General features: G+C 44.4%; 2 protein-coding genes across 3 annotated transcripts in view; one reads left to right on the top strand and one right to left on the bottom strand.

Annotated features, from left to right (window-relative positions):
* Window positions 1-6,788, bottom strand: part of Rpn2 (ribophorin II) — a 46,007-nt gene extending 39,219 nt beyond the window's left edge. For both annotated transcript variants that reach the window (XM_032904625.1, XM_032904626.1), the window contains exons 1-2: window positions 6,686-6,788; window positions 2,097-2,290 (exon numbers count right to left, since the gene is read on the bottom strand). In XM_032904625.1, the coding sequence (XP_032760516.1) occupies window positions 2,097-2,290; window positions 6,686-6,698 (207 nt within the window). In that variant the 5' untranslated portion in view covers window positions 6,699-6,788. The remainder of the gene's footprint in view (window positions 1-2,096; window positions 2,291-6,685) is intronic.
* The window catches only part of Mroh8 (maestro heat like repeat family member 8), a 68,632-nt gene continuing 57,463 nt past the window's right edge, over window positions 6,492-17,660 (top strand). Inside the window, exons 1-2 of the mRNA XM_032904628.1 lie at window positions 6,492-6,829; window positions 15,333-15,454. Of these exons, the coding sequence (XP_032760519.1) occupies window positions 6,546-6,829; window positions 15,333-15,454 (406 nt within the window). The 5' untranslated portion in view covers window positions 6,492-6,545. The remainder of the gene's footprint in view (window positions 6,830-15,332; window positions 15,455-17,660) is intronic.

The following is a 17,660-nucleotide window of genomic DNA, read 5'->3' as shown; positions in this document are numbered from 1 at the left end:
AATTCACAAGACTGGGGCTGGAGAGATGGCTCAGTGGTTAAGAGCACTGCTCTTCCAGAGGTCCCACAACCATCTGTAATGTGGATCCGATGTCCTCTTCTGGTGTGTCTTAAGACAGTGACATTGTATTCATATGTAAAATAAATTAATCTTAAAAAAAAAAAAAAAAAAAAAGAATTCACAAGACCATGAGGAAAAGTCTGCTTCCTTAATATAGTCACACACAAGAAGAAAGCACTGGGCAGAAACAAGGGATAACTATAAGGGGAAATCTGAATAAGCTGAATCCTAGACTGCAGGGATTAGCAAATGTTTCCTATAAAGGGCCGATGACCATTTTGGGACTTGCAGCCAGACCGTCTAGAAACTACTCGGTATGTTGTTAAGGTACAGAGCAGCAGTAGGTCATATGTACATAAATGGGTGTAGTTGTATTTCAATAAACCCTCATTTACAAAAACAAGCTTCAACACAGATGTGACTGTTGGAACCAGTCTGTCACCTTTCTCCATTCAGATCCACTGGCAGACATTTGTGATTAAACTCTTCCAGGTCTTGTTTTCTCCGCTGTTTATAGGGGAAGGTTTCTGACAATATAGACACATGAAGATAACTCAAAAGAACACGGCCATACAAAGTTCTCAACAAGTAATACTGATTCCAGCCCAGGATACAATATATCATGCCAGAAAGCCAAGAAGAAGGGTGTCGTCCCCCTACCCCACCCCATCTCCACACACAGAGCACTGAATTAAAAGACACTGTCAAGGATTCCCAGTCCTGGTCATGACAAAATTAACTTTACCTCTATTACTAGTAACCACGAAACTAAGCACAACTGAGACATTAGATAATAGATAGTACCCACTGTGATATCCCACACCCCACTTTGAGACAGGGCCTTTCACGCAGCCCCTGCTAGCCTGGAACTCACTATGTAGACCAGGCTGACCTTAACTCAAGAGATCGTCCCACTTCTGCTTCCCAAGTGCTGGGAAGGGGGTGCACCACCTCACCCAGCTACACTGTGACTCTTGAGCAAGAAGGAAATAGCATAAATGGGCATTCGTTGTTTGTGATGCAGAGACTACCTCAAATACGCACTGACAGACCAAGGAAGCGGACCATGGTGCGCAGCAGTGCTGGATCAGCGATGGCTAAGCCAGCCAGGGCGCCTGCTGCCAAGCCTGGCAGCCTCAGTCTGACCTTTGTCACAGACAACCTGCAGGAGTTTCGTCCTTCCTCCACCACGGCAGTCCTGGGAACCGAACTCACCAAGGCCACCAGATTTGGTGGCAGGTACCTTTACTCATTGAGTCAATTTAGTCACACAAATGGGTGGTTTTTAAATATTAATTTATGGTAATTTATTATGAAGTCATAGAAAACTAAGAAATACTCAGGAAAAATGTTTTAGCCTAACTGTCCATGATTTTGTAATGAATACACACACCCTAAACCCAGAAAACATTTCAATTGCAACGTATTCTGCTTACTGAAAATAAAATACATCCAAATTGCCCAACACATTACTACTGCTGATTAATGCACGTGAGTCTTCCACCTTGAGCTCCCGTGTAAGTTGTTAGCCATGCACCTAGCACTTTTCAAACACATGTTATGGAGCTGGGGAGATGGCTCAGTGGCTAAGAGCACTAACTGCTCTTGCAGAGAGCCAGGGTTCAGTTCCAAGGCCCCAAACAGCCTCACAATCATCTGCAACTCCGGTTTCAGGGGATCTGATGCCCTCTCCTGGGCTCTTGCTCACAAAGCACACGTGATACACATACATATAGGCAAAACTCTTACACATAAAATAAGTAAATCTAAAAACATTTAGAAGTACACAAACCAAATCCATGTTGCATTGTGCAGTTTCATAGAGTTCTGGAAGCTTCTAAAGGCTCTTGCTAGCTCTCCTTTCCCCCAGAAACAACCACATGCCCCTACACGCATCAGACTGACAGAAATATTTGTTACATTAACCTAACTGTCTTCACACCAGCAAGAGTTTGTTTTAAAGTGTCCAAGAGGAACACTGTCCAGAGATTAAGAGTCTCCTCAAACACAGAACAGAGAAAGGCGCTTTACTTTACCTTGACATCTGGCACCTGTGCCCCAAGGCTGTTGAGTCCCACAATGGAGTAGAAGGCAGACTCCAAGCTCGTGAAAGGGCGATCCAGTGAGGCTTTCAGTCTTTCCACATCATGCTTGGTGAGGTAGTGGGTGGGGGTCAGAGCCTGGGTGCTGGCTGTGATTGTCAGAGCCAACAGGAAGACAGCACTTGAACCTGAGGAAAATGACTATTAAGTACACACCATACCACTCCTAGTCACAATCCCAACAATGATGCCCCAGGGCTGGGATCCCAACCATGTGGGGATGGGTGGAGAACACAAGTTTAGCCTCTAGAGGGGAATGGTGACCCCATCTTCAACCACCAGGACAATCTTTCATGCAAGCTCGAGGAATCTGAAGAACAAGACCACACCATTCCCATTTAAAACTTCCCAGGACAGAACCAAAGCTGAATCCTCCTATCTTGTCTCCTCAACCTGACACCTTCCTCACCCACACCAACTGACGCTTTCCCTAATTTCAACTTTGCATAACTTGTCCTTCAGGTATCAGCTTAAGCATCTTTAAGAAGCTTTTCCAGGGGGACTGAAGAAATGGCTCAATGGATAAGAGCACTTACTGCTCTTCCAGAGGACTGGAGTTCAGTTCCGAGCACTCACATGGTGGCTCACAACTGTTTGTGACTCCAAATCTAAGTGATCTGATGCCTTCTTCTGGCCTCCCAGGGCATCAGGTGCACACATGGCACACCTATACTCACATTAAAATAAAAATAAATTAAGAAACCAAGCTTTCCCTGAATAGATGACCGTACAATGAAGGACCAAGCCTCTGTGCTACACAGGAACCACAGCCAAGTTACTGTCTCAGCCTCCTCTGGCGTAAAGCAGGTGACAACAGTGTCATCCCTGGGCCTGTCATAAGTTAAGGTAAAGAGACTTAACAAGTACTATGAGAAGTCTCAGTTGATGCTTCCATTACTGTGGGTGACACTGTAGCCACTCAGCACACTCTATACTGTACCTAACAGCATCTTCCATAACTAAGAGTATAAGGGCTGATTTCTCGGCTAAACTGTAAGCCCCTGGAGGGTGAAGACTATTTCTCATGAATACCTCGGTATTTCCAAGTCCTATAGACTACCAGGTACATGGAATGCAGGGAATAAATACTTTACAAATAAATGGATAAAAAAAACCAGTCCTGTCTGTTATGCCCTAGGGGACAGGAAGAAATTGTAGGAACAGCATCTGTCTGTCTTTCATTAAAAATAAAAGAGGGCATTTTTGAATAGGCTATGTCATGAAAAAATGAATCGTCTGTCACCCAAGTTACAAGCATTATAAAGCAATCATAAGGTTAAATCCTTTGCCTAAACTAGTATGCAAAGAGGTGGTGACTTGGTGTAGGATTCGCTCCCTAGTTTGGTGCACAGAACCTCTAAGCCCCTAACCCTAAACTAAGAAAGCAGAGTCTACAATGCGTAGTGTCATCAACATACTGAATGCTCGTTTAATCTGAGTTGGAGTCCCTTAAAGACATTACTGGACAATGACCACTAAGGACTGCAGTAGCTTACGCATGGCCAATCTTGGACTCAACAGTGAACACTACAGACTTCACACTCCACTCAAAAGAACTGAATTAAATTGGGGTGGGGAGTGTGCACATATGGAGGTCAGAGGAACACTTGCACTTAGTTTTACCTAGAAAACATATAGGTCCTGAAGATCGGATTCAGGTCATCTCATCAGTCAGGCTCACTGACAAGAACCTTAACTTCAGGAGTCATCCTGACAGACCCCCTACTATTGTTTGTCTGTGTCTGTCTTTCTTTTTTCTTTTCTTTTCTTCCTTCCTTCCTTCCTTCCTTCTTTGAGAATGCTGAAAAGATGTACAACTCAGAATCATTCCTCTATGGACAGTAGTTTCATTTAAGTCTTTGTGTATCTGTCAGCCTAAATATGAAAACTCTTCAAAAAGCTAAAGGCCAGTATGTGTAGAGGTGGTGGCTTGGTGTAGGATGCGCTCCTGGGTTTGGTGCACAGAACCTCTAAGCCCCTAACCCTAAACTAAGAAAGCAAAGAGTCTATAATGTGTAGTGTCACCAACATACTGACTGAATGCTCATGGCCTTGTTTTCCCTCAGTGCTGGGAATTGAACCCCAAGCACTATTTTAGTTGTTAAAAATAAACACACAGCTAGGAAACCTCCATTCTCAAATTACATTTTAGTGAAGAAAAAAAAAAAAAGGTAAGAACCATGATGTATTACATTGGAAAGCAGAGGCACTGAGGAGAAAATAAAGGATAGAATGGGTATCCTGGGAGGAACAGGTTTGTATGCAGAGAACAAGGATACTGAGCTGCAGACCTGAAAGCAGAGACCAGAGTGAGGACAGATACACTTTGGGATAGGAGGCTTACAGACAGGAAACCAGGAAGGGGAATAACATTTGAAATGTGAATAAAAAAAAATCCAATAAATAAAAAAAAAAAAAAAAAAAAAAAGAAAGAGGGCTGGAGAGATGGCTCAGTGGTTAAGAGCACCGACTGCTCCTCCAGAGGTCCTGAGTTCAAATCCTAACAACCACATGGTGGCTCACAACCATCTGTAATGAAATCTGATGCCCTCTTCTGGTGTGTTTGAAGACAGCTACAGTGTACTTATATATAATAAATAAATAAATCTTTAAAAAAACAAAAGAAAGAAAAAAAGAAAGAAAGAAAGAAAACTAGATACAAAGACTGAATGGGGAGCTTATATAGTGACAGGGAGCAGAAGCCTATCCAAAGGGCCCAATAGGCAACTGAAAGGGCTCTGGTTTTTAACCAAGCAAGAAGGAGACCACAGCAAAGTTCTAAGTAGGGAGGCAATTTGACAAGTATTTTAACAGGACTACTTTGTGGAGGATGATACTGTGTTATACTAACCTAAGTAGGGGTGAAGGGGGTGTGGGAGGGTTAGTTAAAACCTATCAGAATTGCTAATGCTAAGAGGATGTAGACAAAGAGACATCAAGGCATTTGGCAAAATCCCCAGTGACCAGTGGGGCAATCAGAGATGTGATGTAGTGAGTGACTGTGATCGCCTCTCCTCCAGCTAAATTGTAAATACCCCTAACAGCCTCTGTGTCAGAATCTGAATCTTTTCTACCACAACTTAAGCACAGTAGCAACTTTTCTGACTAATGTGTCGACACTCAATGGATGGGTAGGCTCAAATTACACTGAATTCTTCCCATACACTGCACCAGTTTTTAATCCTTCCAGTGAGGTAGGTATCTTCTGCATTTTACAAGTCAAGAAATGGTTTATAAACCATTCCATACCTGTCACTCCTGGACTGGGGAAACAGAGGTGGTGAGTTTGAGCTGGAGCCCCAGCTACACAGTAGGACCCTACCTATTTTGTGTGTGTTGTGGTGCATGCATGTAAGTGTATGCCAGTACACAAGCATGCAGAGGCCAGAGAAAACATAGGATGACTATGTTGCTCTATGCCATTGTGCCTTGAGGCAGGATCTTTTCACGGAACTAGAACCATTTTGGCTAGACTAGATGGTTACCTCTTAGGATCTGCTGGTCTCTGCCCTCCAATGCTGGGGTTACATGCACATGTAGTCAGTCATACCCAGTGCTATATTTGAACTCAGATTCACAAGTTGCACTGAACCATCTCCCAGATCCCTAGATCCTATCTAAATAAAGAAAAAAAATTTAAGGTTTGTAAATAGGTACCTATTTCTGTCCTAAGACACATAACCGAGACTCAAACTTCAGCTTCAATACAAGTTCTGACTTTAACCACTTTGCCAACAAATCAAATAGTGAGATAGCAAGTTTTGTTCACTCTAGTCCCATGGGATTTCAACTACTCATCGGCCATCGGGAATAGGATATACGCCCAAATAGTCCTTTTAAAAAGAATACACTAAGATTCTGGACCTGTCCACACACAATCTGCCAAGCATTGAATTTTGCCCAGCGCTGTTAAATGCAAGCACAGAAGTATCATTTAACAAAACTCTTAACGAAGCGCATACCAGATGAGACACTAAGGTGTTAAGTCCCTGGCTCCTGTTCTCACAATAAATACGTCGCCGGATACAAGTTTGCACCCTTAGTATCACTCTATACCCTAGGCTTTAGGCTCCTTAAGACAGAGCTGTGATTTTCCTGTCCTTGTCAGGGAAAAAGAACCTAGAGCTGGAAGAAAGTCCAGTGACATGCTCAAAAGCGCTCACGATGCCAGGGGTGGCTCCCTTGACAGGCCGTAGGCCGCCGGTACTATTGGAATGAATGGAGGAGGCCAGGCACGAGCTCCGCGCAGCCCCGGCTCGCGCTGGGCCTCTCGGGGACCCGTAGTCACACGTTGCACGCCCCACCATCAACCCTTCGGGTCCCCGGCACTTCACCAGCTCGCAGCCCTCTGCCACACGCTCAACCTCGAAAGCGCCCGTGCCCATGCCCCTGCCCCGTAGGGGAGGGGAACCGCGCCTAGCCGGCGCCCGTGTGGTCCGCACTAGCCTCCCGCGGGCAACGCCCCGCTCCCCAAAGCGTGTCGGCCGCGGGGCCCCACTGTTGAGCCATGCGCAACGCCTCACCCGGCGGCGCCATTCCTCCGAGCAGGTCCCACCGGAGCCCGAACAGGCAGACTTCCGCTCCGGGAAGTGGCTCCAAGAGCGCGCCGGAGGGGACGCCAGGGACCTGCGGCACACTCCACTTGCAAGAATGGGCTCCCGGCAAAGGTCAGTCTCGACGGTCCCGCTTGGCAGGGCCCTTCCCAGCAGCCGCGATGTCGGGGAGTTCAGTCGTGGCGTTCGAACCGCGTCCACGGTTCCTGCTTGCCAACCCGGCGCCTCCCCCGCGCCGGGACCCACTTGGAACCGACCGACTCTCAACCGCCCTGCTCACACCGCCACCCGGACGCGATTGGGCCGGGCCTTGGGGCGGGCCTAATACGGGGCCGCCTCTGATTGGCCAGTGCCAGTGACTGGCCGGACGTGCTGTCACTCACGGGTCTTTCCCGTAGCCCGGCCAATTTTAAAGCCATCAAAAGGGTCCGGTTGGGAGGGGAGCGTTTTAGTGACGTGACTTTATCCACTTCGGGAAATTTTGGTTAACGGATTACTTAGATTGTTAGTAACGGGCTGTTGAGCGAGTTTTATCCAGTTTTCAAGCCTGTGAGCTCTACAGGTAACGGAGAGGAGCGTTTTAAAATGTTTTATTTTTTTGAGAATTTCATACGATATATTTTAACCATATTCATTTCCTTCCCCCAACTCCCTGCCCATTCAACTCATGCTCTGTTTTTCTCTTTCTAAAATAAAAAAATAAACTAAGCATAGAGTCCTGCCCGAAAGAGTGGTTAATATACCCAGTTACTCCATTGAAGAAAACCGATTTTCCCTCTCCCAGCCCCTATCAGTTATGGATAGCTTTTTGGCTAGGGGTGGGCCTTTTGTGCCCACTCCCCCTTCTTTGTGCTGGGGTTTTGTATATCTTGAGTCTTCGTCAGGTCTTGTGCATACTGACACAATCTCCGTGGGGTCACGTTGCATCACCCCGGTTGTGTCTGGAAAAAAGCTGCTTATTTAAAGCCATTCACCACCCCTGGCTCTTACAATCCTACTCCTCTTCCACATAGATCCATGCCCACGAGCCCTGAGGTAAGGGGTATGATATAGACATCCCATTTAGGGCTGTTTTTCCAAGGTCTCTTATTCTTTGTGTGTTGATCAGTTTCGGGTCTCCGTGTTAATCGATGTCTGCTCCAAGAAGAAGTTTTCTCTGGTGAGGGTTGAGGGATGCACTGATCTGCAAATTTAACAGACTCAGAAATGGAAGGCAGAACTAATATGTAGCCCCGATTACTGAGCACTTACAATATAGGTTGAAAGAGCACTAAGCAGTCTACATACATTATTCCGTTACTAAGCATTCTACATATAGTATTTCATTCCCTCTTTATCATTATTTTGTCAAGTGCTACTAATAGTACTTTAAAAGGAAGGAAATAGTTCAGCCCATGCATTCTGATGACAACCTCAGTGTCTGATGATTAACTATTGTGAGCATGGAGAGTTTCGCAATATAGTAGTGCTTCTTCTCTTTAGTGTCACTCTAAATATCATTCAGCTCTGTGGGGGGCAGGGGGGCGGACCACTCATCCATACAGTAGTCTATGTGGGGGGCAAAGGGGCGGACCACTCATCCATACAGTAGTCTTTAGCCCTATGCTGTTTTTTCTCTTTGAACGTAATGGAATTAAGAAAAGGTTAAGCCTCATCTCCTCAGCTACTGGGTGCTTCAAATGCTCACTGGCTCAGTCAGGGTGGCCGGTGGATCTTGCACTATAATTTGAAATCTCGGGACAGATATTTTCATTATCCCAGAAAGTGATATTGGGTGATGCCGAATGAGAATACACTTGAAGAACTCGACCGATTCAGTAATAAGACAAGCCCGTGGTGTGCCAAAGAGAAAGCCAGCTGTTAAGATTTTTGGAATTTTGGAAATTGATTAAATAGAGCTACTTAGGACATTACATTACACAGCCATAAAGTGAAAGAAAATATGCTGAAAATTAAAGTCTTCAATTCCTGATATTACACGTTACCATTTTCTCAGCACCTGTCATTGCCTATATGTATGCGACACCTCACTGTGGAATGGATAACCACAGTCTTTTCTACCTTGCCCCTGTTACCAGATAATGACTCTGAGACCTAATCATTTATGAATAAATGCCTAGGCCATAAGCTTGGGCTTGTTCCCCGACTAGCTCATAACATATAATCCATTTATTCCATTCTATTCTACCTCCCCTCATTTTCATATGTCTCTCTCCTCAGAGTCTGCAAGGTAAAACTTCCTGTGTCTAACTCCCAGAGATCCTAGCTGGCAACCAGAACTCCCACTCCTTCTTTCCTGTCTTTTTTGAATAGGCCATCAGCTCTTTATTGATGCTTCCACACAGAACACAAGAGATTCCATCTACCGAGATGAGATGAACACCTGCCACTACACCCTTGATCCAGGGGTAACATTGATAGCTTGATTTCTGGCCATGATTTTTGGAATATTTACATTATAAATGGCATATATGGCAAAGCAAGCTTGATTTATTGTTTCTTTGATTATCTAAACCTGATGAAGGAAAGAAAGGTTAAAAGAGGTTAACTTAAAATGTGTCACAGCTGGTATGCTGGTACAGGCCTGTGATGCCCAGCATGTATGAAACAGTGGCAGTCAGATATGACGTTCGAAGTTACCCTCGGCCATATCATGAGTTTGCTATCAGGGTTGGGGATTTAGCTCAGTGGGTTGGGGATTTAGCTCAGTGGTAGGGGGCTTGCACTAGGAAGCGCAAGGCCCTGGGTTCGGCCCCCAGCCCAAAAAAAAAAAACCAAAAAAAAAAAAAAAAAAATGAGTTTGCTATCAGCCATGGCTACCATAAGCAGGGTGTTGTGTCTGCAGCATTCGCCTTGTGAATACTCTGACCATGTGTTTGTTGTTGCAGCTTTGTTGTAAATGAAGAGAGCTGTCAGCATTCACCTAAGAATTATACTTAGGGCTGGGCTCACTGGTAGAGCATTTGCCTAATATGCCTCAGACAGACCCTGGCTTAGATTCCCAGCCCTGAAGAAAAGGGAAACACTGTTTTGTTTGTTTTTAGCAAAATCTCAGTTGTTCAATTTTACCAATGACAACTTGGGAGCCAGATCCTGGGGTGAAAGCCTACTGGCTCAGAGAGGCAGAGAAAGCACCTTCCTCCTCAGGCGACTTCCCAGCAGGAATGCCCCCATGCCCCCTCTCTAAAAAAATTCTCCTGTAAACTGAATGTCCCTCCCTTCTACTTACCATGCATCTCTCTCTCTGTCCTCCTGACTCCTCCTTACTACGTTTTTCTCTTTTTCTTTTTCTTTCTTTTTTTTTTTTTTCCAGAGCTGGGGACCGAACTCTCTTTTTCTTTTTTAAGATTTATTTATTTTTGTTATGTATAGTGTTCTGCCTGCATGTACACCTGCAGGCCAGAAGAGGGCATCAGATCTCATTATAGATGGTTGTGAGCCAACCATAGGGTGGCTAGGGATTGAAACCCAGTCCTCTTTCAGAGCAGCCAGTGCTCTTAACCACTGAGCCATCTCTCCAGCCCTCTATGCCTTTTTTTAAAAATAATACTATGTCCACTTCCTGTCAACTGGTTGCTTGCTCAACTTCTTGAATTTTATTCATGTTTACAATATTCAAGCAGAAAAGTCTTGGATTAAAGGTGTGTGTTAAGGCTGAGTCATACCACAACTGAAAACAGGTTTTTCCAGTAAACATCAGAATCTCAGGATTCACAGTGTGATCAGATATCCTGCAACAACAACAACAACAACAACCACACACACACACACACACACACACACACACACACACAAACACACGCACGCACGCACACACACTTGGAGAGTCTGTTGCTAAAGCACATACCAACAGCTAGGTATGGTGGCTGATGCCTTTAGTGCCGGGCAGATCTCTGTGATTTTGAGGGCAGCCTGGTCTACATGGTGAATTCTAGGACAGCTAGGGCTACATAGTGAGACCCTGTCTCAGAAAAAAACAACAAAATGCATATGCCAGCAATCAGCTGCAGAGCCCAGTAAGAAACATGGGCAAGAAAACTTTAATAGACACCTCGTCAAAGAAAATGTAGGCTCAGAATCGGGAATAAGCACTGGAAACATGAAGGACATTATTGTCACTACAGACGAGAAGATGCACAGACACTGCCAAGCACCCACTCCAGACAACGAAGTCCAACAGCGTCAGACGTTGACAAAGCAAGCCAAGTGCTTGTTCACTACTAGTAGAAATCTAGCATACATTTTGGGAATATAAGTATTTCCATTTTGGAAAGTTTCTTTAAAAGACTGGCATTTCCTTTAAAAGTCAGCTATACAAATCAACCATTCCGTTCATAGAGTGTTTCTAAAAATTATTATCAGGCTTCGGAAAGATCCCTCAGCAGTTAGGGCACGGGCTGATCTTGCAGAGAACCGTATGGTGGCTCACAACTGTTAACTCCAGTTCCAAGAAGTGAGATGTTCCCTTCTGACCTCCTGCAGGAGTTAAGCATGTATGTATACCCAGACATACATGTAGGCAGATATGCTTTCATACACTTTAAAAAAAAGAAAACGTAGGAGGTCGGAAAGATGACTCAGCAGCTAAGAACCCTGGCTGCTCTTCAGAGGACTCTGGTTCCGTTCCCAGCACCACATGGCCACTCACAAACATCTGTAACTCCAGTTCCTGATGATCTAATGTCCTCTGCGCTCTCTGCAGGTACTGTGCAGGCTTGTAGTGCACAAAGATATACAAATAAAACAACCCGGGGTTGGGGATTTAGCTCAGTGGTAGAGCGCTTGCCTAGCAAGCACAAGGCCCTGGGTTCGGTCCCCAGCTCTGAAAAAAAAACAAAAACACACCTATACATATAAAAATGTTAATCTTTTTTAAAAAATTACATAAGTAAAAAATTATATTAAGGAAATCCGTGTATGTATGTTTATTGAAGAATTTCTCAAAATTGAGCTATGAGATTGTCTTTATGAAACAAATGAGGAAAAGATACTGCCACTGTGTTTGGTGGTTGTTCTTGTCAACTTGTCTGGATAAAGAATCACCATGGAAACCCTCCTCTGGGTGTGTCTATGAGGGTGTGTCCAGAAAGCTTTACCAGAAGAGGGAAGGCTCCCCTTGAATGTAGGTGGCACAGACATTCAAGGCTCTCTGCTCCTCAGTGTGGACACCTGGGACCAGTTGCCTCGCCCTCCATGACCATGTCTTCCTGCCTTGATGGGCTGAGCAGAGAACAAACCCTCCTTCCTTAAGTGGCTTTGCCACCTTGCAGGGAAGTAACTCCTAACACAGAGCCTCAGCACCAGCAGGACCTTTAAAACAAGACACGCTGGAAGGCTTCTCTCTGTTGGTACCCATTCCATCCTTTCCCTGGCCTCTGAGGAAATGCCAGCCCTTCAGACTGAAGTGCTCCCTGGCTTCTTCTCAGGGTTTTACCATGTGTTTCTGATGTCGAGAAATGTTTGCGGTCCAGCAAGATGCTCAGCAGGTAAAGGAACCTGCCACCCATTCTTTCACCCGAATTCAATCCCTGCAACCCACATGGGGGAAAGAGAGAACTCCCCCGGTTTGTCCCCAGACGACTACACATACACAACATAGCACACAGGCACCCATCCATACACATACATACAAAATAAATAATTATAATTTTAAAAAGCATATTAGTTTTGTATATTCCTTATAAAGGGAAGTTATTGAATACTTTTTCAAATGACTTTTCAAAGAATATTTTTTAAAGAAATAGTCTTTTTAAGAGTTTATTTTTTCAGTTTTCAAAATTTATTTAATGTATGAATACTCTGTTTGCATATATGTTGGCCAGAAGAGGACATCAGATTCACTATAGATTTTGTGAACCACCATGTGGTTGCTGGGAATTGAACTCTGGGACATCTGGAAGAGCAACCATGGCACCTTAACTGCTGAGCCATCTCACCGGTTCCAGAGTCTGTCTCTATGGCCCAGGCTGGCCTCAAACTCCTATCTTAGGTTCCCAGCTGTTGAGATTACAGACATCGGCCACCTTGCTTGGCCTCACTCCTTTCCCTTGCTGTATAGTACTTCACTGTGTGACCATGGGAGTTCATCTGTTCTGCTCATGCTAAGTCAGCAGCTGTCTCAGAGTTTTGTTTTGGTTTAGTTTGGTTTTGTTTTTTTGTTTTTTTTTTTCGGACCTGGGAACCAAACCCAGGGCCTTGCGCTTCCTAGGCAAGCGCTCTACCACTGAGCTAAATCCCCAACCCCAGTTTTGGTTTTTTTTAACCTCTGTTTGTTTACCATGACCACTTCTGTGAAATCCTTATATATTCCTCCTCACACCCCTGGCACACATGTATACGTTTTACCAGAATACATTCCTAGATGTAGAATAGTGAGTCATAGAGTATATACACTTTAAACTTTACTACTTAACGATAAATTGTTGCCAAAGTAATTGTACCACTGCAATCTATAGGATTGTTTGCTCCATGTCATTGTCAACACATGACAATGTTTAATTCATTAAATTTTAATTATCTAAAAAATTTAATTCATTAAAATTTTAAGCAATATGGACAGTTTAAAAATAGAACTTTTTAAAAAAACTATATAGATATTTATCTTTAATCCATGTTTCTATCCATTTTGCAATATTCGTGTGTGTGTTTATGGTATACACATATATTACATATGCATCACTCTCACAGAAACATCTTAATAGAATTATACTGCTGCTCAGCTGTTGTGATAAAAAAGCGTCTTGGGCTGGAGAGATGGCTCAGCAGTTAAGAGCATTGACTGCTCTTCCAGAGGTCCTGAGTTCAAATCCCAGCAACCACATGATGGCTCACAACCATCTGTAATGGGATCTGATGTCCTCTTCTGGCGCATCTGAAGACAGCTACAGTATACTCATCTATAATAAATAAATAAATCTTTAAAAAAAAAAAAAAAGTGTCTCAACTCGTTCCTGCATGTAGCACGCCACACTTCTCTCCCAGGCTCTCTCTGACCCAGGTGATGGCTCTCTCGCTAGTTCCAGCTCGGTCGGGCCATAGAAACTAGCACTAATTTATCTCAGGGGCTTCATGCTGGCCCTCAAGGTACTCTCTGACCCGGGCGGTCCCTGGTCTGTTCCAGCGTGGGTCAAATAGAACTAACTACAACTTATCTCTAATTAGTATCTCTCCCAGCCGCTCTCTGCTAGCCAAGAACTCTCTGGTTCCAGCTACCAGTAAAATGAGGGCTCTAGAAGTCCAGCATGGGCTAGCCTATCATGGCTCCCTGCCACAAACTCACTTCATACTCCCAACAACCCAGTGAAATCATGACTCAATAAACTTAATTTATCAATCAGATTCATGTGTTAAATTCTCAATCACAGTAAACTCACAACCAATTGATAAGTATACAAGCTGCCCACCTAGATAAAATAAATTTGCCTATAGAAATCCATCCCGGGGGCTGGAGAGATGGCTCAGCGGTTAAGAGCACCCGACTGCTCTTCCAGAGGTCATGAGTTCAATTCCCAGCAACCACATGGTGGCTCACAACCATCTGTAAAGAGATCTGATGCCCTCTTCTGGTGTGTCTGAAGACAGCTACAGTATACTTATATATAAAAAATAAATAAAACTTTAAAAAAAAAAAAAAAAAGAAATCCATCCCAACTACCTTGACAATTCAAGACCACCTGGATCTAGGTCATCCTTCTCCATTTCCGTTCTCCTTCCTCTTCTCTCCTGACTTACAAAAGCTTTGTCCCCACCTTAATTTTTATTGACCTTACTTGTGCCAGCCCTCACCTGCATATAGACATCAACCTTCACTCAGCAGCTTCCTTGTTTTGTCCTTTTGCTCTATTTTGTTGAGATGATGGGGTCTCACTTCATAGCCTGAGTCAGGCTGACCGCATGGCAGTCCTCCTGTTTCATCCTCTAGAGTGCCGGGATCACCGTGTGCAGTCACTGCTCTAGTCTGCTGAAATAAATACATCCAGAGCGGCCTATGATCCTCCACTGCAGGGAGCCTACTTCTTAGCAGAAGAAATGATTAGCCCCTGAACATTGTAAATAACCGAATTGGAAGCGTGGGATAAAGCTCATTGGTAGAGTGCCTGCCTAGAATAAACTGTACTCTGGCTTGATACCTTGCACTGCAAAAATATGTAAATTAATAAACGAGTCAGTTAATTAATCTGAGGTAGAATTGGGCTAAGGTACAGTCTGTGCTTAGCACATGTGAAGCCCTGACTTGCCCCAGCAGGAATAAATGAATAACCGGATGCTATACTGAAAGGAATTATAAGCCATAGGACAAACGTAATCCAAGCAAAGGTAGGACCGTCGTACCGCAGTGTGTCCTCATTCGCCCACCTACCCATCACTCCCATAGGAGATTGACATCATCCTGGATGCTGGCAATGCATCGGGGACAAGATGTCTGATAGATGGCACAATAATGAGCAAATACTGTGAAAGCAAATTAGCCGAATCGGGGTCGGGGGAGGCTACTCAGTCTAGATTGATGATCAATAAATGCTTCTCTGGGAAGGGGATAAGTTGGGCTTTTAACAGATTGCTATGGCCAAGGCGCTTCTGGGAAACTAAGCCTTTGAATTTCCTCTCTGCTTTCCAGGGTCAGTGGCACAGAAGAAGTAGTGATCCCCTGTGCTTCTGACAGTGACTCAGGAAGTGTAGATCTACAGCTGAGCAACTTAGATGACATTCGCAAAGGCGGACCTAGTGTTGAATTTGCAGGTGAGGGGGACACGTGTGTATTTTTAAAACTGGATGGAAAGAAGGATTTTTGCCCCGTTTTCCCATACTAGGAGTTGAACCCAGGACTTTGTACATGCTAGGTAATGTTCTGCCACCAAGCTACACCCTAGACTTCTCTTTTAAAGTGTGGCCTACAGTACTTACTGCACTCGTGTAGCACCACAGTGTAGCTCACCCCCTCTGTTACCCAGTTCCAGGAGATCCAATCCTCATTTCTGACCTCTTTGGATATTGCACGCACATGGTGCATGGACATAAATGCAAACAAAGCATGCTTACACATCAAACAAAAATAAATAAATCTCAAAAAAAAAAAAAAGAGTCCTACCAAGAGCTATTGATTGAATAGCCCTTAGCCAGATTTTGATCATTAATTTGGTTCATGATGTTAAAATTTTGAGGGATTTCATAAAAAGAGAGACCAGTGTGGCTGACGGCTGGAGTGTCTTCATGTTGAAAGTGGGATCCGAATTGGCCTGCAGATTAACTATCCTGCATTCAGCAAACAGGGATTGAGTACAGGAGGAGAGGCTGAGTGTACGGCAGTATATTTGGTAACCACTGGATATTCAGTAACCAACACCCATGGTCCCCACTATCTGTAGCTGGCACAGCACAGCAAAGAGACCTTACAAAACACAGTAACTAAGGCAATAGGAGGAATGGTGAGCACTGTGGAAGAATTAACACGAGGCTGAGACAACAAGGAAGAGACATGGGAACCCTGCTGTCAGTGGTCCTGGTCAGCAGTTTTAGGAAGGGCTAAAGACAACCCCTGCGAGAAGAGGAGGGAGAGTCAGCCATGCCTGGGATCACAGTCAGTCATCCATCTGCTCAGAGGTCAGTGTCCTGCTGTGTCCCAACATGACCAGACTCCCTGGAGATGCAGCCATGAGCAGCACAGGCACCGTGTACTTGGAGATACACGGCTAGAGTTACGTGTAATCCAGGTGATGGGGCGTGGAGGTCAGAGTATTTGATGTGCCACAGGTCCTTATTGGCCAGGGGGCATTTGGAGCTTAGACCTGAAGAGAGGGGAGGAGTCAGCAAGGAAGAGAGAGGTAACACGTGTGGAGGAAGGGGAGATGAGGCAGAGTGAAGAACCTCCGTCCTGACCAGAGGGAAATAAGCGGAGACTGTAATTACACTGAAATCAGTGGACGACCGGAAGTGGAGGACTTCCTTCCCCAGCTGAGTCCTTCAGGAGACCAGAGAGAGCACAAAACCAGAGTTGCAATCCTTGCCCTTTTAATCTTTTCAAAGAGAGATTTCAGGAGAGCAGTGCTGGATGTGCTCTGCTTACTCATTGTGTAGCGACTCTTTGAACTGAGTTTTAAAGAAGTTTTTACGGTTAAGTCCAGACTCCAGGAGTTTCAATTATTTGTGAAATGCTGATTTTTTTTCCTTCTATAAGGCCATCTCTTTTATCATTGAACTTGTTCTCTGACAACAAGATCGTATTGGGATTGCTTAGGATAGGCTTCTGTACCTCAGTGCATCCAAGGGAAAGCAGCCTCTCTGATGTTTGTGTAGGTTTTTGGTAGTCATTGGAAAAGTCTAGGATTCCAGTCCTGGGCACCTACCAAAAGCAGCAGATCCCTGTATTTGAAGTTGAAAGCTGGTTATGAAAATTCAATGTTGTGCTCGCTTCAGCAGCACATATACTAAAATTGGAATGAAAATTCAATGTTAGTTTTGACCTGTTTGGTACTCTGAATTAAGATGGAAGGATTTTTAGAATTGATTTTCCTGACAAGATCTGTGTGGTCATTGTGACCTACAGACATAGTGGCCTCCTGCAGAAGGTCAATCATTTGTCTGTTCACATTCAGACAGTTGGAGAAGCTCTAGGAACACTGGTCAACTATCAACCGAGGCATTGAGACTTGAGGTTTTAAAGGTTATTTTTTTTTTTTTTTTTTTTTTTTTTTGGTTCTTTTTTGAGCTGGGGACCGAACCCAGGGCCTTGCACTTCTAGGCAAGCGCTCTACCACTGAGCCAAATCCCAACCCCTGGTTTTTTATTATCTTTACCATTTTTTATCTCTGGCCCCACAGGTCCTTGTGGCTAGGAAGCTCTAAGACACTGATTTTGCAGTTGAGAAAAACGTGGGAGTTGGGGGAGGACAGCGTCTGGGTCAGGGGTGCAGGAGAAGATGCCTGCCCTGTGTGGGTGTTTTGTGCCA

The sequence above is a fragment of the Rattus rattus genome, chromosome 5 (genome assembly GCF_011064425.1).
Source record: "Rattus rattus isolate New Zealand chromosome 5, Rrattus_CSIRO_v1, whole genome shotgun sequence".
Lineage (NCBI taxonomy): Eukaryota > Metazoa > Chordata > Mammalia > Rodentia > Muridae > Rattus > Rattus rattus.
Note: the sequence above shows the minus strand (reverse complement) of the source record. Positions and strands in the feature narration are given on the sequence as shown.